This window comes from Nerophis lumbriciformis, linkage group LG08 (assembly GCF_033978685.3).
Source record: "Nerophis lumbriciformis linkage group LG08, RoL_Nlum_v2.1, whole genome shotgun sequence".
NCBI classification, from domain to species: Eukaryota; Metazoa; Chordata; class Actinopteri; order Syngnathiformes; family Syngnathidae; genus Nerophis; species Nerophis lumbriciformis.
The window spans coordinates 23541336-23567663 of record NC_084555.2 but is presented as its reverse complement, the minus strand read 5'-3'; the positions used below and the strand labels follow the sequence as shown (position 1 = coordinate 23567663).

At 40.0% G+C, this 26328-nt stretch overlaps 1 protein-coding gene across 2 annotated transcripts in view; it reads right to left on the bottom strand.

Moving 5' to 3' along the window:
• The window catches only part of kif6 (kinesin family member 6), a 121107-nt gene extending 108061 nt beyond the window's left edge, over nucleotides 1-13046 (bottom strand). Inside the window, exons 1-3 of one of the 2 annotated variants that reach the window (XM_061968500.1) lie at nucleotides 12873-13046; nucleotides 9213-9322; nucleotides 4288-4362 (exon numbers count right to left, since the gene is read on the bottom strand). In XM_061968500.1, the coding sequence (XP_061824484.1) occupies nucleotides 4288-4362; nucleotides 9213-9322; nucleotides 12873-12932 (245 nt within the window). In that variant the 5' untranslated portion in view covers nucleotides 12933-13046. The remainder of the gene's footprint in view (nucleotides 1-4287; nucleotides 4363-9212; nucleotides 9323-12872) is intronic. The other variant, XM_061968501.1, reaches the window with a different exon arrangement.
• Between the last annotated feature and the right edge of the window lie 13282 nt (nucleotides 13047-26328).

Sequence of the window (26328 nt, the reverse complement as noted above, 5' to 3'; positions counted from 1 at the left end):
CGAGTCTTAACGTTATTAAGAGAAAGAGGTCTACAAGTCGGCCACTGTACACATGTTTGAAACAGTGAGTTTCATGGTAGTAAAACTCAAAGTGCTGAACATTTGCTTTGTTTTATTGCAAAATCCAAATCGGACAGTTACCAGACATGCTTCACAAATACACAATGACGCTAAAAAACAAATTGGGAACTTTGTTCTATGACTGCTCGCCTATAGTAAAGTGTTGTATAACCCCTTACATCTTTGTAGTAGTTTGAGACTGATTATGACTACCCTGATGTTTACCAGCTGCCGCAACAAAGGTATTGCTGCTAGGTTTGCTAAATTGTTGACAAGTGAAGGCAACCCAATACCCAACCTGGTGAACTAATTTCAGTTCAGTTCAGTTCAGGTAGGTTGGGGTTCGGGAATGTGGCCTGCCTTTCATTGCCTCCATTGCGGGGACTGCGGTCTGGTGGCCTGCCATTCCTGGGCAGAGACCTCGCTGAGGGTGCAAGGTTTTTATTTATTTTTTAATTTATTTTTTCATCTTATTTTTTAAATTTAATTTATTGATGTATTTATTTTGTGTGGCGTCACGTGGATTTCGCTTCCTGTTGGCCGGGGTTCGTGCTCATCTGGTCTGGCCTTGCCCTCTGGGGTCTGTGTCGGTGACTTGATGCGGTGGCAGTGCAGCCTTCTTGTCTGGTGTGGGTGCTATGTCTCGGTTGTTTTGGCGGACGTGAGTTTGTGCGGGTTTGGGTTGGGTGGTGCAGTCATTTGGTGGGGGAGGTGTTGATGTATCTTGTTTGCATGTTGGCGTTTGGGCTGATTGGCGAGCTGGCACTGGCTGGTCTCCATGATCCTGTTGGCGTGTGGTTGTCGGTCACATTATTTCGATCGCTTTGATTTGATCAAGTGGTGCTGGTTGTCTGGGTTATTGCAGCTGTTGTTTCTGCTGCCGTTTGTTCGTGGTGTGGGCGCCCGTGGGATTGGCCGATATTGTGACTTGTGGCAGCGCATGCACGTGGTGGTTGTCGGGGCTGGCGAATTTGCCGACTTTCTTCTCGTTTGTTGTCATGTTGGTTGGCTTGTCGGTGCCCTTGCGCTATGCTGCACCGTCCTTTGCGGCTGGTGTCAAGCAGTCGTCTAGGTGTGGGCTTATCAGGGTTGTCCTTAGGGGGGAGGAAGGTGCGCAGCCGGACCTGCCCGCATGGGGTGTGGTCTCTTGCTGGCTTGCGGGCTGGCTGTCCCCTGCTTCTCCCATGCCTTGCCCTCTGTCGGGCGCATCTGTCTATGGCCTGCTCCTGGCCCTGACGGGCGGCAAGGGGCTAGTGGTCCCTTGTTCCCTCTGTGACGCACCTGCTATTTTGGGTTGGGCTCTCTAGGTGGCTGGGGCCGTACTTTGGCTGTGTTTTTGTATCTCTTCCTATCCTTGTGCTCTTGTTTTGTCAGTATTTCCTGTTTGGGCTCTGTGTTGTGAAGCAACTTTACTTTCTGTTCTATGTCCTGCTAGCACACCTGATTCTCATTAATTAGTTCTATTCAGTTCCACCCGGGTCCCTCTTTCTGTGCTGGATCATTATACTTGTTAGTCGGTTTCCTGTGCACCTCCATGTTGCCAATAAATATAATTTTACCTGCATTCCACCTGCCATTATCTGCATCCTTGGAGTCACGCTGCAAGCAACGCTCACCAAATCATGACACCACCGTCGTGAAAGTCAGACTCGTCACAACGTAATTAATGTCGAATCAGCGATGTGCCTTTCTCCCCTTACACAATTGGAAATTTTGACCAGAAGAATACAATTAAAAAATATGTATCTAACATCAGCACGGAAGTTAAAACAGAACTTTGAGAAGGAAAAGCAAACTCAGTGACACCCTTTAGTCTCACTGCAGCTCACCAGTAATTCTACCCTAAATGTGGACTCGCAGGCAGGCAAACAATTGTCTTCCTGACTGAACTACTGTATTGGTCCTGACTCTGATTATAAAAACATCTACTAATTTAATCAGAAAAATACATTTTTATGTCTAAATAATTTTGAATCAGACTTTTTGTTTGTGTTTGCTCTGGTTCAACTCCTCAGACATTACATGTACTAAAAAACTCTGCAAACACTTGTTGTTCAAATTATTTTTGAGTTTGTGGATAGAAGCATTTTGTTCCTCAAATAATCATTAAACATGTTTTATGTGTTGCCTCACATTATTTTACAGTACCTCAAATTCAAACATCATAACAATATATTGTAATCAAATATAAGCTTAAGTATTTGGATTTTTAAAAACTCCACAATCTAGGTCACCGCTTGTTTGCCAAACCACTGGTGAGAAGCACGGATGTATACAAGTAATTAATTAAGACAAATAATAATTTAACATTTGAAAGTGTTGTTTAGTAAATCTTAACTTGAAATAAAAGTTTTACAGTATTTACTAAACCACTGATACACTTTGTTTACTGCATAATGAAATTTTAATTGACAAGTAAATACCAAAAGAACTTTGAGAAGAAAAAAAGTTGTTCTCTTTACCCCTACAAAACATACTGAAAAATATGTAAAATCGTGGCCCTAAAACCAAGGTGCAGATCGTTGTGAGAGTTACCTGTACTGGTACACCTCTTGTAAACACAATCATAGACATGAACAAAATGACAGTTGTCAACTGTTAGCATATATTACCTTAAAATGTCTGTTACAAGATAATGCAGTCGTAAACAGTAGGAATGCAATGGCACTCGGTATAAGCCTGAACAGGACAATCCGCTTTTCTTAAAAATCTAAAAAACGTAATACTAATCGAAATCGGATGATATGAAAAAATTAATCGTGATAATTTTTTTGCCATATCGCCCAACACTATATTATTAGCACTTTTTGGTGTTTCTTCAGTGGGTTTTATGGTCTGAATAGACGCCATTGTAATAGGTTTCATTGTAAGCAGACTTTTACTTACGTTTAAATTACAAGTTAGATTCCACTAAAAAAGAAAGACATACGTGTTAATGTCTCTCATAAGGATTGTGAATTATAGGAAAAAAAGAAAAAATTGAAATTTCCCTTAAAGCTTGGTAGCTTCGAGAGCGAACAACGGTAACTAAAGAGAGAGTGAGTGTTATTGAAGTAACGATAGAATAGTGTCCACCTTCTCAACAAGTTGTACACACAGGAAATAATATTTACAAACTAACCAATCTCAGCCCTTAGGATCTATTTTTAGAGGTGTGCGCCACGCTACGCAAGTTTGCAGGGGAAGCTAGTGTAGCGTACAATGAGTCTCAACACAGGAGCAGGTGAGGAGGACACTGATTTGATAATGCATTTATTTTTTCTAGTATTGTTGGGCTCTATGGGAAAAGTCTTAAAGATCAACTGGTCAATTGTGATAGACCAGTTAATCAGATGTTTGGTTGGATTTAAATCAAGATTCAAAGATGACCACGTCAGAACAGTCCAATGTTTCGCCCTATGCCTTTCTTGTGTGTTTTGGGTCATTAGCCTGTTGGAGGACCCATGACCTGCAACAGAAACCAAGCTTTGTGACGCTGTGCAACAACACATTTTGTTCCAGAATGCCTTGATAGTGTTGAGAATTCATCGCACACTGCAGAGCACAAACACACCCTGTGTCAGATGCAGTGAACCAACCTTAAAACATAACCGAGTCTCATTCATGTTTCACTGTAGGTATGGTCTTCTTTTCTCTGAATGCTTCACTCTTGTATTAATAGGGCTGATGTGACTTGGCAAAGAGCTCCGGGTGTGTCCAGAAGTTGTGTAGCTTGTCAATATGCATTTAGGCAAATTCCTGAATGTAATTATTTATTGTAATTTTTTTAAAGCTCTTAATTTATCTTGTTAAGGTTGAGAGGCAGACACATTAACAGGTTTGTCTGACGGTGGCATGTCTCTTTAAACAAAAGCACTAAATGAGCAAGCAGAACAGCTCATAGTGTCCCTCTGCTGTGACTTGTTAAAGGTCTGACAGTCACAATGGATGAACTTTCCATCTCCCCTGCCAGCTGAGCCCACTCAGTGGTTTAAGTATGTCAAGTACACCAAAAATCAGGCACCCCCCATTTGGATCTTAAAAAAGGCTGAACCTATCTGGCTTCCCGTTAGCAGAGCTGCATGAAGTTACGTACATGGCTGGACTTTAGCCTGGATAAGCATAGCGGCCCACAAGGTAAAGTCTTGTGCACTTTATCATTTGTTGATTAAATGTGAAAAACACTCAAAAAAAGCATGGAGCTCTGATGGTTTAAACTTTGAAGTAACAGTGTCATGATGACTTTACCTGTCTGTGACGGGTTTGGCGATGTCTTCAAATATATTTTCTTGTTTGGTTGCCTGATCAAACACTTTTTGGAATCTGAACAAAAGTGGGAAAAAATGGAAACATTGCTATTCAAGTGTTTTTACTTCTACAACAAAATATAACAATCAAAGTAGGTCACACAATGTCGTTTACCAAAGCCCTTTTACTTTTTAAATTGTGTTTAGTATTTAATTTTAAAAAAGGATTAAGAAGTCATTATATTTGCTAAAGAAGTTAAATCCTGTTTTAACCCACAAAAATGATGAGAGGGAAGCGAGTGGAATCCACCCAGGAGGGTTGTTAAATGTGGAAATTGTATTTATACAAGGGCAAAGGGGAACCTCCGCATGATATTATAAGACTCTGTGGTTTGCAAAGACTCGCCATGTCCACTACTGTCTGACTACCTAACTGTGAATTTAGGGCTTTGGAAGCGTGGCATGAGCCCTGCCCAGAGGGTATATAAGACTGCAGCTTTCACCACCAGATGTTCTGGCTCTGGCAATGACAGAACTGGTAGATGTATTATTCCTGCATCTTATATGCAACCTTGCGAGCAACATGTACTACTTTTATGTTTTGTTTCAACAACCCTGGATAGGCATTATACATCAAATTGATGGATGGAGGGAACACTGTTGCTAACATTTACCTTAGGCCAAAGTATAATAATAATAAATAACCAAAGTGTTGTGTTGGAGCTGTCAAACTCAACGTGTTAACTCATGCGATTAATCACAAAAAAAATTGAACTAATCATATATAAACACAGATTAATCACGCAATACATTTTGACCACACATGCTCATTTGCATGATCGCGGTTGGTTACCTGAAAATAGGCGTCGGGTGCTATACAGTCGGTGATACAAACGTGAATGAAATGAATGAGGAGATGCCGACTTGTGTGCTCACTGGCAAATTTCACTTTAAAATACATCCCGACGGGATTTTATATAATACTGTAACTAAGTCTTGAGACAAACAAATGACTGCCATTCAAGTAAAATATTAAAAAAATATTTTGACAGTAATATTGCATTTGTGTATTAATTTTGGGGTATTTTAAGGTTAATTTAAATTAGGCAAGCACATAATTTACTGTGATTAATTGTGATTAATCAAAATAATATATATATATTTTTAAAAAGGATTGTTTTCCGTTCAGGGGCCTCAACTATCAAGCTTTTGTTGTCTACTGTGTTCTGCAAGTCTGAATATTTTTGTGCGTATGCAGATTCTGGGTTTTTGGCGTCCGGACACTTCAAGTGAGAATTCCACACAGTTTTATGGATGAGACCTCAGGTCAGTCCACTTCAGTTCAAATGTGAATACAACATGGACCAAAGATATGCACCAGCATTAAAATAACAAAAAAAAGCCTGAAAAATCATGAAAATGTGGTATAAAGTTCATCTGAGCTTTTCGATTTTAGATGCATTTTGTAAAAATATGCTATAATGATTGGTATAAAACAACAACAATATGTATGTTGTTTTTTTAGAACATACTCATAATCTGTTTATGCAATCAAAGTTACTAAAATGTGATGATCTTGTTAAATATAATACATCAATAAACTCATATGAAGCATTTCATAAATTATTACCTCCTAACCTACAACTTTTTTTTATTACACCAGATGCGGGCTCATAACTTGAGAGGTTTTGAATATTTCTCATTGCCGAGAGCTCAAACCACCCATAAATGTTTTTGTGTGTCTGTATGCAGAGTAAAACTCTGGACCAAATTGGACTAACAACACAAGCAATGCCAAACTATTCATCGATTTAAACTGTTTTATACACATCGGGTCTGGTTAAAATATAGAGATGAGGGTCTTTCATTTGAATTGCTGTTGTACTCTGTCTCATAGTGTTAACATGTGCTCAATGTTTCCTTACCATCGTTGCTGTATGGTATTGTTCATTCTTCTTACATTGTTGCAACAAATTATTGTTATAGTGTAATAATTATTGTTACGTGTGGTAATGCCACCATGATATAACATTTGTATAATAATCATTGATCAAAGTAACAGTGAAGCTCAATGTATTAATCACTGAATGGACAACTGGGAGTTTCAGGAAAACCTGGATTGTCATGTCGACATATTGTACATTCCCTTTTGCACTACTAATGAATATAATTATATGTTGTCTACCTTGTACTTTTTCTGTGTCATTGCCCAAAATTAATGATTAAATGAATGAATGAAATGAACCTGGCATACAGCATTACCGTATTGTAAGTTTGAGTTGTGCATACTTGCCAACCCTCCCGGATTTTCCGGGAGACTCCCGAAATTCAGCGCCTCTCCCGAAAACCTCCCGGGACAAATTTTCTCCCGAAAATCTCTCGAAATTTAGGCGGAGCTGGAGGCCACGCCCCCTCCAGCTCCATGCGGACCTGAGTGACGTGTCGACAGCCTGTTTTCACGTCCGCTTTCCCACAATATAAACAGCGTGCCTGCCCAATCACGTTATAACTGTAGAATGATCAAGGGCGAGTTCTTGGTTTCTTATGTTGGTTTATTGTTAGGCAGTTTCATTGACGTCCTCCCAGCGCGGCAACAACACACAACAACAGCAGTCACGTTTGTGTCTACCGTAAAGCAGTTGGTCTGCCGTAAACAGCAATGTTGTGACACTCTTAAACAGGACAATACTGCCATCTACTGTACATGCATATGTGACAATAACATCTACGGCTTTTAGAGAGTGCAGTGCACAACTGCGCACACAACAAGGAGACGAAGCAGAATGCATCATCAGAGAGGGTGTTCAGCATGGTTAAAAAAATAGTGACAGAGAATAGAACAAGGATGGACAATTCAACCCTTAACTCAACAATGAGTAGATGAGTGTTATGTGTGTGTATATGTGTAAATAAATGAACACTGATATTCAAGTATTTCTCTTATATATATATATATATACATATATATATATATATATTTATATATATATATATATATATATATATATATATATATATATATATATATATATATATATATATATATATATGTGTTTATATATATATATATATATATATATATATATATATATATATATATATATATATAGCTAGAATTCACTGAAAGTCAAGTATTTCTTATATATATATATATATATATATATATATATATATATATATATATATATATATATATATATATGAAATACTTGACTTGGTGAATTCTAGCTGTAAATATACTCCTCCCCTCTTAACCACGCCCCCAAACATGCCCCCGCCCCAACCACGCCCCCCCACCCCCCACCCCCCGAAATCAGAGGTCTCAAGGTTGGCAAGTATGGAGTTGTGTCACACTATATGTCACAAATTCGGTTCATCAGATTGTGTTTATGTACTCTATATGTTTCTCATAGGGTAACTTTTTGTCATGAATGCCAGTATTAACACTTAGGGCCTGCTCTACTGAACAGCATGTGCAAACTATGAAATTGTGTGTACTATTAGTGGGCATGTTGCGGGTGATTTACTAAGACTCTGTGTACAATTGATAACAGGTACAAAAGTGGAGCAGATTGCCCTTGTGAAATTACTTTTTTGTGTGTACTATACCAGCAGTGCCAAAGGGTCAACTCATTTCCCTCTACATTAATGACATCATATGTTTCAAACGGTCCAACGTGTGCTGTTTCTTTATGTTGTGGAATATGTAGCACACAACATCATTTCTGGGAAATATACCGTAGAAGTGCGAACAGAACCTATTTTTAGCAAGCGGAAGGTTCGCTCTGGGAGGTGCCAGTGTTGATGCATGTGTATTGATCCAGAAATGCATGCAAGAATGCATTTAAAAAAATGCATGGTGCAAAAAGAGATATATCATTAATTGCTAATGTACATTTCCCAAAAATATATAATAAAACATCTCCTTTATGAAAAAAAACTAATGCCAAATAAGAGCCTTCAAGCAGACACTAGAAAACATCAATTAAATGTGTTTCATTTAGCCCCTTAGGTGATCTAGAAGTTACAAAATTATAAAATGATATTGCTGAATAGAATATATATGTAATATTTTTATTTCTGACAGTTCAAATATGTTGACACACACACGGAGGAGCGAGGATTATTTTTTAAACATGTTAAATATCGATGCAAAACGGTGGCTGCAGAACAGTTTGTCTTGATAAATCACAATGCAAGTGCTAAATAATTTTATTTGCATCTCCTCCTTCCAGTATTGTGGGCGTTCTGATATCATATATTCTCCATATACATGAAGACAGACTCACTAAATGGATTGCGATCTCTATTTTCCCTATTTAGGAGATGCAAACCTCTGCGCACGAGCTCAGGAAATCAACTATGCGTGCGATATTAAGTTTGCAAATGTTTTAATACACGCAAACCTTTAGTTAATCAGGCCCTTAGTGTACCCAAGTTAAAAAGTCTGATTTGGTCCACATAAAAGCATCAAGGCATAACCAATTAGTATTTTCAGCTCCTTTCTCGTTTTCATTATCTTACACTAAAATTATTAGCCATATGTATTCATCTAACCATCCATTTTCTTTATTGCCTGTGCTTATTAGGTTGCGTTGGGCCTATCACAGCTGACTTCAGGTGAGAGGCTGAGTGCACACGGTACTTCCTTACCCGATCTCAGGACACGATTTGTACCCGGATTTGCAGACTGTGAGGCTGATGTACTAACAACTATATATGCAGTATGTAAGTGCCCAGTGGCAAAATGTATTCAATATAATTGGAAAAGTAAAAAATAAGGTTACCATAATGTTACCGTAAATATTGTGGCATCAGTTTTCTGTAAAATCTCATGTAGCAACACTGAAGCCTGTACTATTACTCAGCATAATAAATTCAAGTAGAGCGTCTTCCATAAATAAACTGATTTCTCAGAAAAAGCACCTGAATTTGAAGCACTCCTTCTTGTTGTTAACAAAACCTTCAGCCGTGTCCTTTGGCACCAAAAACTCCAAAGAAGCGCTCGCCTGCTCTTTACTGTTGACATAGTACACCTGAGGGAGCCAGAGACAACCGCAGAGTTAGTCCAACACAAACCTTAGCCAATCTACCACCTGAAAAACAAATGTCTGATCTTCTACTCTATAGATGATTTTGTAAGCACAAAGTTTTGTTTTTTTTAGATATTTAGTCAAATAAGGCAGAGGTGCTGAAGACAAAGTCTAAGTTAAACACACCAGACAATACCCATGCAGTATACTGTAAATTTAGCTTCTTGTGGTGTGGGGCACTGTCTCCTCCAAAAAGAGAAACTGGAATTAGAACATATTACGTGGAATGCTATAGAAATGAACAAGGAATCATACTGTAGTAGTATATATAGTATTGAGACGTTGTACCTAAGGCCAAAGCCATGCCTCAGGGGACACAAAAAAAACTATGGCACAATCAACCAATGTAGACAGAGTTCAAGCAGTGGATGGCATTTAAAGTGAGGTCGTCCAGGTCAATGTGAACACCCCCACCCTTTGTTTTTGATATCTGACATATGTGCTGGCATATGTCTCCAATAGACACTGATGAAATTACAAACCCTTGGGGGTTAGAAGGGCAAAAGAGGCCACACTAATAACTGGATTGTTTTCGTTGTCACCCTGACCACCCTTGTTTTCTTGTCTTCTTGCACAGAATCTGAAAAAGCCCTATGGATGTGGCTGTGGTCATTTCATTGTGGTAGGTACTGTCAGTGCAAGCTAAGCTGCCATAGAAACCATTTGTGTGATTTGATTACTGCTCCCAACAGGAAGAGTGTGCAGACAATAAACTAGATTTCAGAAATAAGTGAATGCATTGCCAGGGGTATGATTAACGCAAGCTGGCCTTTTTTACATGTGAACCCCAGTGGTAGTTGAACTTATGTAATGATTGGTAAACATTAGTTGACTTACCCTCTTGAGAACTAGCGTCCTCTACAGTAGACATTTAGCGGTAGAAAATGGATGGATGGATGGATAACAGGGCTATTTTTGTATGTGTAACTCTGACCAAATAAATAGACCAAAACACTGCAGGGGACCCTTGTTCTCAAGAGGTTATACAGCAAGTGTCTGTGAGCTACCAGTAGCTTGCCAGGTAATTTTAAGTAGGTTGCCATATTTGCTCAAACTCTTAGAATTTGTATACCTGTTCAAATGTAGACATTATGCCTCTGTTTAATGGCAAATTACCACAATATAGCGCAAAGACAATGACTGCACTGATCTGCAGGTCTATCTCCTGATTAAAGTAAAATTTACATGGTTGACAAAATCATTTGCTTTTGTCAAAGTAGCTCGAGAAAATATGTGTACTGGAATTAATACAAGATGCACATAGTTGATGAACAACATTTTTGCTGTTGATTTTTTTAATACAAAATGTATGTTGCGGATACCAACATATTGTTAATGTTCTGGCAAAACGAGCATATAGCATTTATTTGGGTAGACATAAGCTGTAGAAATAAATGTTACAAAAATAAGAAACTCATTTTGTAAAAGTAGCTCTCAGAAGTAAAAAGACTGGAGACAGGCACTCACAATACAGTACGTGACAAAAAACGTTATTTTATTACGATTATTAGTATGACATTGTTAAGAAGTACAAATTAACTTTAAGCTAACTTTTGACAATTTCTATTTTTTATGGTTGATGTAAGTATAATGGATAATTTTTCACGCTCTTGTACCACTTTGGAGAGCTTGTGAAATCATGTGATGAAGCAAGTAGATCTACCACAGCCTCCTCAAGAAAAGACTGTTGTGTTAATTAATCAGATCCACAGCATTTGGCCATAACTGCTTTTCATTTAGAGCAGCATGGATGTGTAACGCTTTACCATAAACTGTTTGAGACTGTCGCACTTTACAACTTCTTAAATTGAACATAAAACAAAAGGTTGAAGGACCATCAGGTTTGTGGTCACTAGTTCTGTCTATACAATGTGTATATTTATTGGACTGTTGCTGAATTGATCGTTCTGCTGGTGCTGTTATTTTTTGCATTATTGGTAAAATTGTTTTAAACCTTCAGTTACTTTGCCTTTGTTCGAAGACAACAGATGAAAATGAGCTTGTAGCTATATTTGGTCTGTGCAATGTCCCTATCAAATAAACAAACTCCTGTTATAGAGTCTAGCAGATTAGATCGAGATTTGCTGTTAATGTTTGCAACTCTGTTGACACAGTCATGCCTGTGAGTAGAGTAGATCATAAATCTGATGTCATTTCTTGTATTTTTTTTTTAATTTGAGGCTTTTTTTGTGAAGTGAAAAGTGAAGTTTGCGTTTGCATTTGCACTCATCACTTTTGGAATTGAACAACTGAAATACATTAGCTTTTTAAAGATACTGCAACCTAGTCACGTCCGTTGTGTCCTTGAGCAAGATACTTCACCCTTGCTCCTGATGGGTCGTGGTTAGGACCTTGCACAGCAGCTCCCACCATCAGTGTGTGAATGTGTGTGTGGATGGGTGAATGTGAAAATATTGTCTAAGGGCTTTGAGTACCTGCTTGAAGGTAGAAAAGTGCTGTACAAGTATAACCCATTTATCATTTACCCGTGTTGTTTAATTACTAAACTGATGTCATCCATCCATTTTCTACCGCTTGTCCCTTTCGGGGTCGCGGGGGGTGCTGGAGCCTATCTCAGCTGCATTCGGGTGGTATACCCAGGACAGGTCGCCACCTCATCGCATGGCCAACACAGATAGACAGACAACAATCACACTCACATTCACACACTAACAGTTAACAGGTAACAGTTAGAGATGATACATCAGTAGAAGCATTTAAGTCCCATCTTAAAACTAATGTGTATACTCTAGCCTTTAAATAGACCCCCCCTTTTAGACCAGTTGATCTGCCGTTTCTTTTCTGCTCTGCCCTCCTCTCCTTCGTGGGGGGGGACTCTCACTATTATGTTAGATCCACTATGGACTTGACTTTTACAATATTATGTTAGATCCACTCGACGTCCATTGCACCGGTCGCCCAGGGACCGCAGATGTCCCCCCACATCTCCGGTCCCCTCCAAGGTTTCTCATTGTTATCCCATTGGGTTGAGTTTTTTTCTTGCCCTGATGTGGGATCTGAGCCGAGGAGGTCGTTGTTGCTTGTGCAGCTCTTTGAGACACTCGTGATTTAGGGCTATATAAGTAAATATTGATTGATTGATTGATTGATTGATTGACACTAGGGCTAGTTTAGTGTTGCATGTCTTTCGAGGTAGGAGGGAACCCACGCAGTCACGGGGAGAACATGCAAACTCCACACAGAAAGACCCTGAGCCCAGGATCGAACCCGGGACCTTTGTATTGTGAGGCACACGCACTAACCCCTGTTAACCGTGCTGCCAAACTGATGTCATACGTGTCAATTAGTACGTGTATGACGTTTCGTAATTCGTATTATCAATTTACTCATCCTATTTCACCGGAGATATTTTGACTTGTTGGGAATGAGACGAATGAAGGTGGGGAAATAATAATAATAAGTATGTTATGTACAATAAGCGTGTTTACATTAACACGGGGCAACGCTGTAAGAAGAGTAGGTGCCAACTTACCGAGGTGTCTTTCTGAGTGGGCTTTATACGAGCAAATATCTGAATTGTCTGTTTTACCATATTTTCACTTGTACAAGTCAAGTGTTTACTTTCCGGGCTTGTATGCTAGCTGCTGCTGAGCTCGCTCGACACATTTAGCTCGTGTGTTGACGTTGCCAGGTGACAAAGGTGGAAGTTATGCCAAAGATCGTGTGTGACGAGGCGATGACCTTCTCGGATGGAAATCAATGCAGCACAGTTTATGTGCGATACCGTCTTCCTGTCAGTCACACGCATTGAGAGACTGTGTTTATTTAAAGTGTGTGTGACTATGTGTGAGACCCTCTGGGGATACTGGAGTAAGGAAGCTGTGAATCATTCAAGTCCTTGTTTTGCTCCAATACCCATCGTCCTTCGTCAGGCAGCTGTTTGCATGTTCAAGACAAAAGATCACCTCTAATTTAGTGAATCATCCAGCAGGCTTTCTGGCTACTCGGCATGTTGGTATCGAGCCAGTGTCAATACAGATACTTAGTTTTCACTTGAATGATTTTGTGATTTTCAGTGATCATTAGAACATTAGAACAAAAATAATAATAATCTATTAAACCTATTTATGACCTATTTAACAATACATAAATACAACTGTATAATGGGATAATATCAACAACATAATCCAGTATTCCCTCATTAACTTGTGTTGCCCACAATCATTTGAACCCCCCCCCCCCCCCCCCAAAAAAAACTACTCTTGACTCTAATTTAAATCCAGGTGACGTTGGGACTATAAACAACAATGTCTGTATTTAACAATACAGTAAACCCACATTTATCGCTGTTAGTTGGTGGTAAATGAAGTCCGGCGAAGTAGCATTTATTCATTATATATGTCATATTTTCATTGCTAGAGTGTAATTACCTGTTCACGGCCGTCTAAGTAAGTTGTTTTACAATATCTGAAATGTTTACACTGTTTTAAACCAATATGCAGTGCGTCCCCGCCCAGAACGCAATGTGTGCGTAGAGCTCATTTTGCATCATTGAGCACATGCAAAATGCCATCCATCCATCCATCTTCGTCCACTTATCCGAGGTCGGGTCGCGGGGGCAGCAGCCTAAGCAGGGAAGCCCAAACTTCCCTCTCCCCAGCCACTTTGTCCAACTCCTCATTCCCAGGCCAGCTGTTAGACATAGTCTTCCCAACGTGTCCTGGGCCTTCCCCGTGGCCTCCTACCGGTCGGACATGCCCGAAACACCTCTCACACACGTTCGGGTGGCATCCTGACCTGATGCCCGAACTCCCCCTCCATGCATTTGTTTATTCATTTATTTATAATTCTGATTTATTCATCAATTATTTAATATACCTAATACTAATGCTGTGTAATCATTAATTTTTAATTCAGATTAATCAAATGTTTATAACTTGGATCAAACAAGATTATTTAAATGAACTAACACATGCAATTTTATTGTCAGAAGGTCATACTGGAAGATTGTGTTGCTGTATAGCTCGGTTGGTAGAGTGGCCGTGCCAGCAACTTGAGGGTTCCAGGTTCGATTCCCGCTTCTGCCATCCTAGTCACTGCCGTTGTGTCCTTGGGCAAGACACTTTACTCGCCTGCTCCCAGTGCCACCCACACTGGTTTAAATGTAACTTAGATATTGGGTTTCACTATGTAAAGCGCTTTGAGTCACTAGAGAAAAGCGCTATATAAATATAATTCACTTCACAAATGTGTTGCCACCTGAATGCACTACATCTATTTGCTCAAAACTTGGTAATACTTTTATCCAGAGTTCCATCAGGATTTATTTTGGAGCGACATTTGCCAGCGAGCACAACAGTCAAAGTATCCTCACTCGTCTTTGCACTGACAAATGCTTTGGCCTGATCACTGATAGTACAACAAACCATGCTGCCTTTCAGGTAACCATCCACGGTTAAGGTAAAGGAGCATATGCGCTCAAATTTAGTTGCATGATTAACCTGCACACATGCATGTTTAATACGATAATTTGTTGTGACTGATCGATTGCATGAGTTAACTACTTATTTTTGACATCCCTACTTATAGCTATTTATTTTAATTGGCAAGCTTTAATCTTGCATATAAATATGTTTGGGAAGTATAGAGTGATGGCTACTCCTGTCTCTAATTTCAGTTTATGCATGTCATGCTGTTCCTGCTATTTCACCTGAGCACTGGATGTCTGCCCAACATAGCCAACCAGGAGGCCTCTCTCCAAGTGGACCAGACAGTGAATCAGGAAAGTGAGTGTGGTTTCTAGTTGCCCACTGCAGTACTTGGTGTTCCCGGAATACCGTATGGGTTATGTGCTTGATTACTCACCAATGTCGACACATTTGGACAAAATGCAAAAGTGCGTGTTCCTCCTTTAATTTGAAAACATGAGCAATGGAACTGAAAAAAGGCTACTCCAACACATGAACTTATTGGATGAACATAAAAAAGAGCCCACAAATGGATATGTATCGCTGAAAGGACCGTGCAGACAGAAAGTATTTGACAATGGTGATACGCAGAGTCCTGAATTCCTTCGTGCTGGACATTTTTTGGGGATATATTGTATTATGCAAGAGACAATGGCTCACAGAGGAGAAAGTGCAGCCTTTCAGTCGACTATTGCTGACATGTTGCTGCTCACATGCAGATGAGCGCATGGCTGAACAAAAGATGTGTTGCTGGAATTCCGGGCTAGAGGTAGCCGACCCTCAGCCCATCATTTAAAAAAATCCTAAAGGACACACCAAAACGCATCAATTATTTTGTTTTAATCAGCTCCTTAAATCATTTAACAGCTATAAAATGATGTTGCTGAATAGACAATATGTCTAATATATTTTTTTATCTCTGACTGTCCAAAATTTTGACATGTACACATAGGACTGAGGATTCTCGTCTGCCCATCGGCTGTCTGTGCAGTGCCAGTACTGATCCTGCAGCCGTGTGTGCAACTGTCAGTTTGTGCGTCCTTCTGAATGCAGCACAATTTAGTGTTGCCAATCAACCTATCCCCAGGTGCATGTCTTTGGAGGTGGGAGGAAGCCGGAGTACCCATGCAGTCACCGGGAGAACATGCAAACTCCACACAGAAAGACCTCGAGTCGAACCCAGGACCTTCGTATTGTGAGGCACATGCACCAACCTCTGTTCCACCGTGTGCTCCTATATATGATATATTATATACTTACCAAGGTGTACGACACCTTCCGCCCGAATGCAGCTGAGATAGGCTCCAGCACCCCCCGCAATCCGTAGAAAATGGATGGATGGATGCTAATGGATGATATATGTACAGTATATATATATATATATATATATATATATATATATATATATATATATATATATATGTATATATATATATATATATATATATATATATATATATATATATATATATATATATATATATATATATATATATATATATATATATATATATATATATATGTGTTAGGTCAGAAAAAAATACAGAGGCTATTTCATCCCTACAAGCCTATTTCTCAGGTTTCCCTGCTCTTCAGGGAATTTTATTGAAGTGTTTGTGGTTGCGCTCTACCCTGGTATTGAGCTCGACTAATATATATATATATATATATATTTATATATATATATATACACATATATATATATATATATATATATATATATATATATATATATATATATATATATATATATATATATATATATGGGCAGCATAGTGGAAGAGGGGTTAGTGCGTCTGCCTCACAATACGAAGGTCCTGGGTTCGATCCTGCGCTCGGGATCTTTCTGTGTGGAGTTTGCATGTCCTCCCCGTGACTGCGTGGGTTCCCTCCGGGTACTCCGGCTTCCTCCCACCTCCAAAGACATGCACCTGGGGATAGGTTGATTGGCAACACTAAATTGGCCCTAGTGCGTGAATGTGAGTGTGAATGTTGTCTGTCTATCTGTGTTGGCCCTGTGATGAGGCGGCAACTTGTCCAGGGTGTACCCCGCCTTCCGCCTGATTGTAGCTGAGATAGGCTCCAGCGGCCCCTGCGACCCCAAAGGGAATAAGCGGTAGAAAATGGATAGATGGATATATATATATATATATAAAGGGTTGTCAAACAAATAAAGTATTTATTGGTGATTGATCGCATTTCGTTCATAGTTGACTCAAAATTAATAGCGATTAATCGCAGTTTTATATATTTTTTCATCATTAATAAGTGTACCCTTGACAGATAATTTTCAAGTTTTATCACCATGAACAGACAATTAATTTGCTTTCATTAAATGTGTTTTAAACTTTATGCTTTTTAAATCAGTTCTGTGACAGGACAGCGGGAGAAGACGGCAGAGAGGCGATGACGTCTTTAGCTGTCAGCGTCTTTATTGACAGCACAGTGTGTGTGTGTGCGGTGTGTGATTAACCAAAAGATATGTTTTTGAAACTTTTATTAGTAGATTGCACAGTACAGTACATATTTCGTACAATTGACCACAAAATGGTAACACCCGAATAAGTTTTTCAATTTGTTTAAGTCGGGGTCCACATTAATCAATTCATGGTGTGGCTATGTGTGGGAATTATATGACCGTGGTTACCAGAGGGTGTTGAGGGTGCGTGTTGAGATCGAGGCGGAAGTCCAATAAGCGCAGAGCAGGATCAGAAGTCGGAGGACAGGCGGATGGTCGAGGACAGGAGCGAGGCGTCGTGGTCAGTTGACAGGCATGAGGTCGAAGTCCAGGAAGGCAAAAGGGTTTTCAAAGGGGGTCCAGGTATACCTGGCCCACAGCTCGACGACGAGGAGGGACGACGGGAAGCTGAAGGATGACACAACACGAGAGACTGAACACGACGGGAAGGGAACACAGGGCGAGATAAAGCACATGCGAGAAAAGCTGAAGACGTGTGGGCTTGCTGTATGGGGTACGAGAAGCTACATTCTGGCACCGGATCTCAAGACGCACTGGCTTATGAAGGCTGGTCGCTCATCACGGGCAGGTGCGCTGATTGCAGATCTCCTGTAGACGCGCGGAGGTACGCCTGCAGCGGAGAGGGAACGCCCGTGGGCCCGCGGTGCTCTTAGTAGAATGCACAGCAGGATGAGAGGCAGCAGGAGTGTGACCTATAACAAGTTCAACACAAAAAGGACAAACATGATTTAATGACAACAAAAAAAAAATGTGTCTACTGGTGTTTGCTGACTTATTTTGTAGAAATACAGAATTTGTATTCCTGCTTTAGGAGCACTTGCATTTAGAGGAGGAGCTACACTTCCATTTTTAGATAGCAGTTTCACGTATTAATAACACAAAATGTGGATTGTTATGACAGATTGTTTGGTAAACGTATAGCATGGTCTATATGTTATAGTTATTTGAATGACTCTTGCCATGATGTGTTGCGTTAACATAGCAGGCACGTTCTCAGTTGGTTATTTACAGTGTTGGGTTAGTTACTGAAAACCAGTAACTACTTACAGTTACTAGTTACTTTATTTCAAAAGTAACTCAGTTACTAACTCAGTTACTTAACCCAACAAGTAATGCGTTACTGGGAAAGTAACTATTTAGTTACTTTTTTTTCTCTCTTTTTTTTTTTAAAGCTCCCATTAATGCCCTTTTAGCCTTCATTTCAGTACTGTTATTGCACTGGAGAATAATACAATCTGTTGATCAACATGACATGCATTTGCATCACTGAACTCTGATAAGCAATGTGCTCTACATACAACACACAAAGACAAAGATATGTTTCAAAGGGCCAATTTATTTCAGGCCAGAACAAATTAACACAACTATTTTAAATAGCTGCAACATAACATACATGAGTAACAAACAGCATAATAACAACATAGCTGTAAACCTGGTTTCACCTAAGGGAGGCACACGTGACATACACAAAGCCAAAACAGGCACATTTGAATTGTTGTTTTGAGCAGTAGACAGGATCTTTGATCTAAGACACAACTTACATTTAACTAAAATGTTCTTTTCTTTGTGCTCGACAAAAGAAAAGAAATGAGAATATCTCATACTTGCCAACCCTCCCGAATTTCAGTGCCTCTCCCCGGGACAACCATTCTCCCGAATTTCTCTCGATTTCCAGCCGGACTTAAGGCACGCCCCCTCCAGGTCCATGCGGACCTGAGTGAGGACAGCCTGTCGTCACGTCCGCTTGGCCAACCAAAAAGTAACCACAGAACACTTCGTATAGTGTTCTGTGGTTACTTTTTGGTTGGCCAACGGTTTACGTTGTATTGCGCACCCCCCCTCCCCTCCCCTCCCCTCGCCACACCCACACCCACACCCAGACACATACACAGAGCGCGCCTCCGCTTGTGACACAAGAGATTCAGAAGGACGACACCGCAGCGCTGCAATAAAACACACTCAGATCTTCTGTTTCTAGCCGATACTACATAAAAAATAACGTAAAATAACGCAGTAATGCATAATGAGTAACGGTAACTGAGTTACTGAATATAAAAAATAACGCGTTAGATTACTAGTTACCGGTGAAACGTTAGTCCCAACACTAGTTATTTGTGCGCCATATGGCGTACACTTATTCAGCCTGTTGTTCACTATTCTTTATTTATTTTAAATTGCCTTTCAAATGTCTATTCTTGGTGTTGGATTTTATCAAATAAATTTCCCCCAAAAATGTGACGTATATATGTTTTTTTCCTTCTTTGTTGTGCATTTTCGGCCGGTGCGACGTATACTCCGGAGCGACTTATAGTCCGAAAAATACGGTATATTCATCCCATAAAAGCTATTAAATGTCCTAATTGAAAACATAAAAACATTTGCTAATATTCATGTTGTCGTCCTATAAGTGATTCCTCCTCTAAAAGTGACAGTGGCTGGAAGTAAGGAGTCACCACATCCACTTTCTATATGGCAGCATAGTCAGACATCCACACAAAAAAGTAAACACAAACCATGGGTTATACTTGCAACACTTATTTTAAATATCATCTGAAATAGCTGAGGTTTCACTCCAAAGGGAAGAGGAAAATCTTGCAGGCGGATGGATTCTGAAATGTGGCAGCAAGCGTCAACACTGGATGGATGGTAAACATTTGAGCACTTTCTAACTACCAATCATTCGGTTCTTCACTCATTCATTTGTTTTCTCCTGCTTATCCTTTTGGGGGAGAGTCGGTGTATACCCTGAACTGAGACAAACAACCATTCACACACATTGACAATTTAGACTAGTTTCCGATTAACTTAACATTAATGTTATCGGCAGTTGGACATTCAAACTCGGATTGACCACCAGAGATGTGCTCATGCACCATCAGGATACTTTTCCACGGTACAGGAATATCCAATTTCAACACTACAAGATATAACTGACAGTAGATGTCACCTTGGATGATGAATACTTGCAGATGAGATGACACATACACACACACTTCAGTGAAACAGTTGCACAACTTGCCCAGCTAAGACTAAAACAACAAAAACAAGTTTTTTTAGTCCTCAATGCCAGCATTCGACACTCTTGTCTCAAAAGCGTTGGTGTGGCAGTTAATGCTAATCGTGTGTTTTGTCTGCAGTGTACACAGACCTAATGACATACTGTCTGTTTGTGGTGTTTGGGTGCTTGCAAAATGTTCTGGAAGTCCAAGTGCATGCCGAGTCTATTTAGGAGTTACACACTATTGCGATCACATTTCTATGGGTGTCTTAAGGAAGAACTGCACTTTTTTTGGAATATTGCCTATAATTCACGGTCCTTATGAGAGACAAGAACACATGTATTTTTCTAATGCATTCTAACTCGTAAATAAACATAAATAAAAGTCCACTTACTATGAGGGCAGCACGGTGAAACAGGGGTTAGTGCATGTGCCTCACAATATGAAGGTCCTGGGTTCGATCCTGGGCTCGGGATCTTTCTGTGTGGAGTTTGCATGTTCTCCCCGTGACTCCCCGGGTACTCCGGCTTCCTCCCACCTCCAAAGACATGCACCTGATAGGTTGATTGGCAACACTAAATTGGCCCTAGTGTGTGAATCTGTGTTGGCCCTGCGATAAGATGGTGACTTGTCCAGGGTGTACCCCGCCTTCCGCCCGAATGCAGCTGAGATAGGCTCCTGCACGCCCGCGGCCCGCAACAGGGCAAGCGGTAGAAAATGGATGGATGGCACTTACTATTAACCCAGTTGGAGCCATGGCATCATTGTGTCTATTGCGTTTATTCCGACCAAAAAAAACAATAAATAACCAAAAAAGCGTCAACAATACTCCATTTACATTTCGTAACCTGAATTAATATTACACAAGTATTGGCAATGTTTTTATTACATAGTGTTATTAAATACACTACATTTAGCGTCGCATTGATCAGAAAAAGGTAACTTCTGGTCTTTGAGCTTGTTAAAGTTTATTCTAGATTCTAAATCATGCCTCTCACCTTGATAGTAAAATGATGTGAACATAAACTGAGAAATTGGTTAACTTTGACAGCCAATTTAGAGTCAAAGACGCTGGTTTGCACTAGGGATGTCCGATAATGGCTTTTTGTCGATATCCAATATTCCGATATTGTCAAACTCTTTAATTACCGATACCGATATCAACCGATACCGATATCAACCGATATATACAGTCGTGGAATTAACACATTATTATGCCTAATTTGGACAACCAGGTATGGTGAAGATAAGGTACTTTTTTTTTTAAATTAATAAAATAAAATAAGATAAATAAATTAAAAACATTTTCTTGAATAAAAAAGAAAGTAAAACAATATAAAAACAGTTACATAGAAACTAGTAATTAATGAAAATTAGTAAAATTAACTGTTAAAGGTTAGTACAATTAGTGAACCAGCAGCACGCACAATCATGTGTGCTTACGGACTGTATCCCTTGCAGACTGTATTGATATATATTGATATATAATGTAGGAAGCAGAATATTAATAACAGAAAGAAACAACCCTTTTGTGTGAATGAGTGTAAATGGGGGAGGGAGGTTTTTTGGGTTGGTGCACTAATTGTAAGTGTATCTTGTGTTTTTTATGTTGATTTAATAAAAAAAAAAAAACGATACCAATAATTTAAAAAAACGATACCGATAATTTCCGATATTACATTTTAATGCATCTATCATCTCTAGTTTGCACCCACCTTTTTTTTTAACGCTTAGCAAAGACTGAGTAATTTTTCATCTACTTGGGAATATATCAACAGCCTATCAGCCAACATCCCAGTGGGAGCATTACAGTAAGTAATGTTTTATTATGTTTGTTGGCGCTCATGAAGTCTGCATTTGTAGTAGTGAGTGATGTTGTTGAAGGAAAAAGCGAAAGAGATTAATGCGCCGCCGTGCTGTGCTAGCTTACAATGAGCAAAATACGTAAATATTGCATGTTATTATGAATGTGTCTGTTACTACATTACAAATATGCTTTCAGCATGTATATAAAACATTGATGGAGGTGTGTGGATGTTTATTTTAAGGCAGAATAGAAAGACTCCCATTGGCTCCATTGTAAGGCTAACATTTGTTTACGAGTTAGAATTCATAAAAAGAGAAAAACATATGTGTTCTTGTCTTACATCAGGATTGTGAATGACAAGCACAATTAAAAAAAAAGTGCAGTTCCCCTTTAACATACTCGACTATTCAACGATTCGATTCGGAGGAGTCTGACTCGACGATCAACCCCACATTTGATTCGTCAGACATTAACCCCCCCGCACCCACTTACCCTGAGTACAACAGGTGTGTTGGAAGGTTTTCGTGATGGGGGATGTGCATGTGCCTCACAATAAGAAGGTCCTGGGTTCGATCCCCGGCCTCAAGGTCTTTCTGTGCGGAGTTTAATTGCTCCTCCCACCTCCAAAAACATGCACCTGGGGATAGGTTGGCAACACTAATTTGGCCGTAGTGTGTGAATGTGAGTGTGAATGTTGTCTGTCTATCTGTGTTGGCCCTGTGATGAGGTGGCGACTTGTCCATGGTGTACCCCGCCTACCTTCCGAATGCAGCTGGGATAGGCTCCAGCACCCCCGCGACCCCAAAAGGGACAAGCAGTAGAAAATGGATGGATGGAGGGAAATACTTCATTTGTGCTTTTACTCAGTGGCCTAGTGGTTAGAGTGTCCGCCCTGAGATCGGTAGGTTGTGAGTTCAAACCCCGGCCGAGTCATACCAAAGACTATAAAAATGGGACCCATTACCTCCCTGCTTGGCACTCAGCATCAAGGGTTGGAATTGGGGGTTAAATCAGCAAACATGATTCCCGGGCGGGGCCACTGCTGCTGCCCACTGCTCCCCTCACCTCCCAGGGGGTGAACAAGGGTTTTTGATTGATTGAAACTTTTATTAGTAGATTGCACAGTACAGTACTTATTCCGTACAATTGACCACTAAATGGTAACACCCAAATAAGTTTTTCAACTTCAACTTGCTTAAGTCGGGGTCCACGTTAATCAATTCATGGGGGCGGCATGGCGTAGTGGGTAGAGCAACCGTGCCAGAAACCTGAGGGTTGCAGGTTCGCTCCCTGCCTCTTACCATCCAAAAATTGCTGCCGTTGTATCCTTGGGCGGGACAATTCACACCGGTGAATTGAATGATGAATGATAGGTGGTGGTCGGAGGGCCCGTTGGCGCAAATTGCAGCCACGCTTCCGTCAGTCTACCCCAGGGCAGCTGTGGCTATGAAAGTAGCTTACCACAACCAGGTGTGAATTAATGATGGGTTCTACATGTAAAGAGACTTTGGGTGCTTAGAAAAGCGCTATATGAATCCCAGTTATTATTATTATTATTATGGTGCACATTTATACGATCATCATAATACAGTCAAATATATACTATCAGCATATCAGCATACTATCAGGGTGATGGGTCAAATGCAGAGAATAATTTCGCCACACCTAATGTGTGTGTGACAATCATTGGTTTGATTGATTGATTGATTGATTGAGACTTTTATTAGTAGGTTGCACAGTGAAGTACATATTCCGTACAATTGACCACTAAATGGTAACACCCGAATAAGTTTTTCAACTTGTTTAAGTTGGGGTCCACTTAAACTGATTCATGATACAGATATATACTATCATCTATACTATCATCATAATACAGTCATCACACAAGATAATCATCAGGGTGTATACATTGAATTATTTACATTATTTACAATTCGGGGTGTGGAGGGGGAGGGGGGGGGGTTAGGTTTGGTTGTTATCATCAGTCATCAACAATTGAGAACAGAGAAATGGATATTGAAACAGTGTAGGTCTGACTTGGTACTTTAGATACTCAAGTTTGATCGCCTTCTTTGTGCTTCATCAGAGCCAAAGACGACCTAAGAGGGGCCGATTGAAGGACCTAACCAAACTATCCTATCTCTACCATGTGTATTGGTTTATCTCAGTGTTTTTGCCTTTTTCTGTGGGGTACACTCTTAGAAATAAAAGTGCTAAGTAGAACCATATAAGGTTCTTCGGCTCGTTCTTATAGGAGAACCCTTTTTGGCTCCAGGTAGAACCTTTTTATAAAGGTTCCACCTGGAACCCTTTTGGAGGGTTCTACCTAGAACCCAACATGAAGGGTTATACCTAGAACTGTGTGTGTAAGGTTCCACCCAGAACCCGCATGAGAGGTTCTACAAAGAACCCACGCAGGGAGTTCCACTAACAACCCTTTCATGTTTCAAGGGTTTCATCTAGAACCCACACAGGGAGTTCCACTAAGAACCCTTTCATATTTCAAGGGTTTCATCTAGAACCCACACAGGGAGTTCCACTAACAACCCTTTTGTATTTCAAGGGTTTCATCTAGAACCCACACAGGGAGCTCCACTAAGAACCCTTTTGTATTTCAAGGGTTTCATCAAGAACCCACACAGGAAGTTCCACTAAGAACCCTTTTGTATTTCAAGGGTTTCATCTAGAACCCACGCAGGGAGTTCCACTAAGAACCCTTTTGTATTTCAAGGGTTTCATCTAGAACCCACGCAGGGAGCTCCACTAAGAACCCTTTTGTATTTCAAGGGTTTCATCTAGAACCCACACAGGAAGTTCCACTAAGAACCCTTTTGTATTTCAAGGGTTTCATCTAGAACCCACGCAGGGAGTTCCACTAAGAACCCTTTCGTATTTCAAGGGTTTCATCTAGAACCCACACAGGGAGTTCCACTAAGAACCCTTTCATGTTTCAAGGGTTTCATCTAGAACCCACACAGGGAGTTCCACTAAGAACTCTTTCATGTTTCAAGGGTTTCATCTAGACCTGACACAGGGGGTTCTAAAAACATCCCTTTTCAAAGGTTTTCACCGATAACCGTCTTGTCTTCTGAGGGTTCTATAAAGAACCATATTGTATTCTACAGATCAGTTTAGTTTATATTATATTGTGGTCATTTATCATGTTGACATTGAACCAACATTCAAAACATTTTAATGAGAAAAACATTTATTTAAAGATAGTCCAACAAAACAGGAGAGGCTGTGTAGGTCCCAGGGGAGAACAGGTCAAAAGTCAGCATAGGTCCAGTGGAATCAGCAACATGACAGGCCACACACATCATGCTGTCCTCAGTAGGTGAATTTGTGTAAATAAATCTCCAGCAATGGTGACATGGCAGAAAGAGACACAAAATAGTTTTAGTTCAATCAATCCAAGGTGCACTTACTGCATTTACTGTGCCTTATTGTAAGCTATCTACAAACAATAAAATAATGCATGGTCCAATGAAAATAATCAGTGTACATACCGTACTGTATTTACTAATTGTGACAGTGGAACAGAATCATGAGAAAGTGAGGGAATCCCACAAAGTTTTCACATTGATTTAAATAATGTTGAAATACTTTTCAGTGTTATGTAACAAGTACTCAAAATGTTACATATTGTAACAATAATGGAAATCTAGAGACGTCACTATGCCAAAATCAAACAAAATGCATTGGTCCAAAATATGTGTTAAATACGGGATTTTTTTTTTTTATCAATATGTGCAAACAAAGGGCAGCAGCGGGAATTTGACCATTAACAAGAACATAAAGCATGAAATCCCATGCTGCAACACATCTACTCACTACTCCCCACTTCCGACACAGTTGTATAGTCTCTTCACTGAAATGGGTACAACACTGTGGTCCTTGATCCCCAACACAAATCTTTCAATGAAAATAAGAGTTTTTCTCAGTTCCTTTGGGTACTGGACAGCAAAAACAATATAGAGTGACATTAATGCACTCCTGCGATGAGGTGGCGACTTGTCCAGGGTGTACCCCGCCTTCCGCCCGATTGTAGCTGAGATAGGCTCCAGCGACCCCCGCGACCCCAAAGGGAATAAGCGGTAGAAAATGGATGGATGGATGGATTAATGCACTCATAGCATATGATATGTCCATGCTGCTGTCCTCAGTCAAAACTTGTATACCATCCAGGTATAGGGTTATCCTTTGTGCCTGCAAAGGGTTCCACTCGTGTGTGG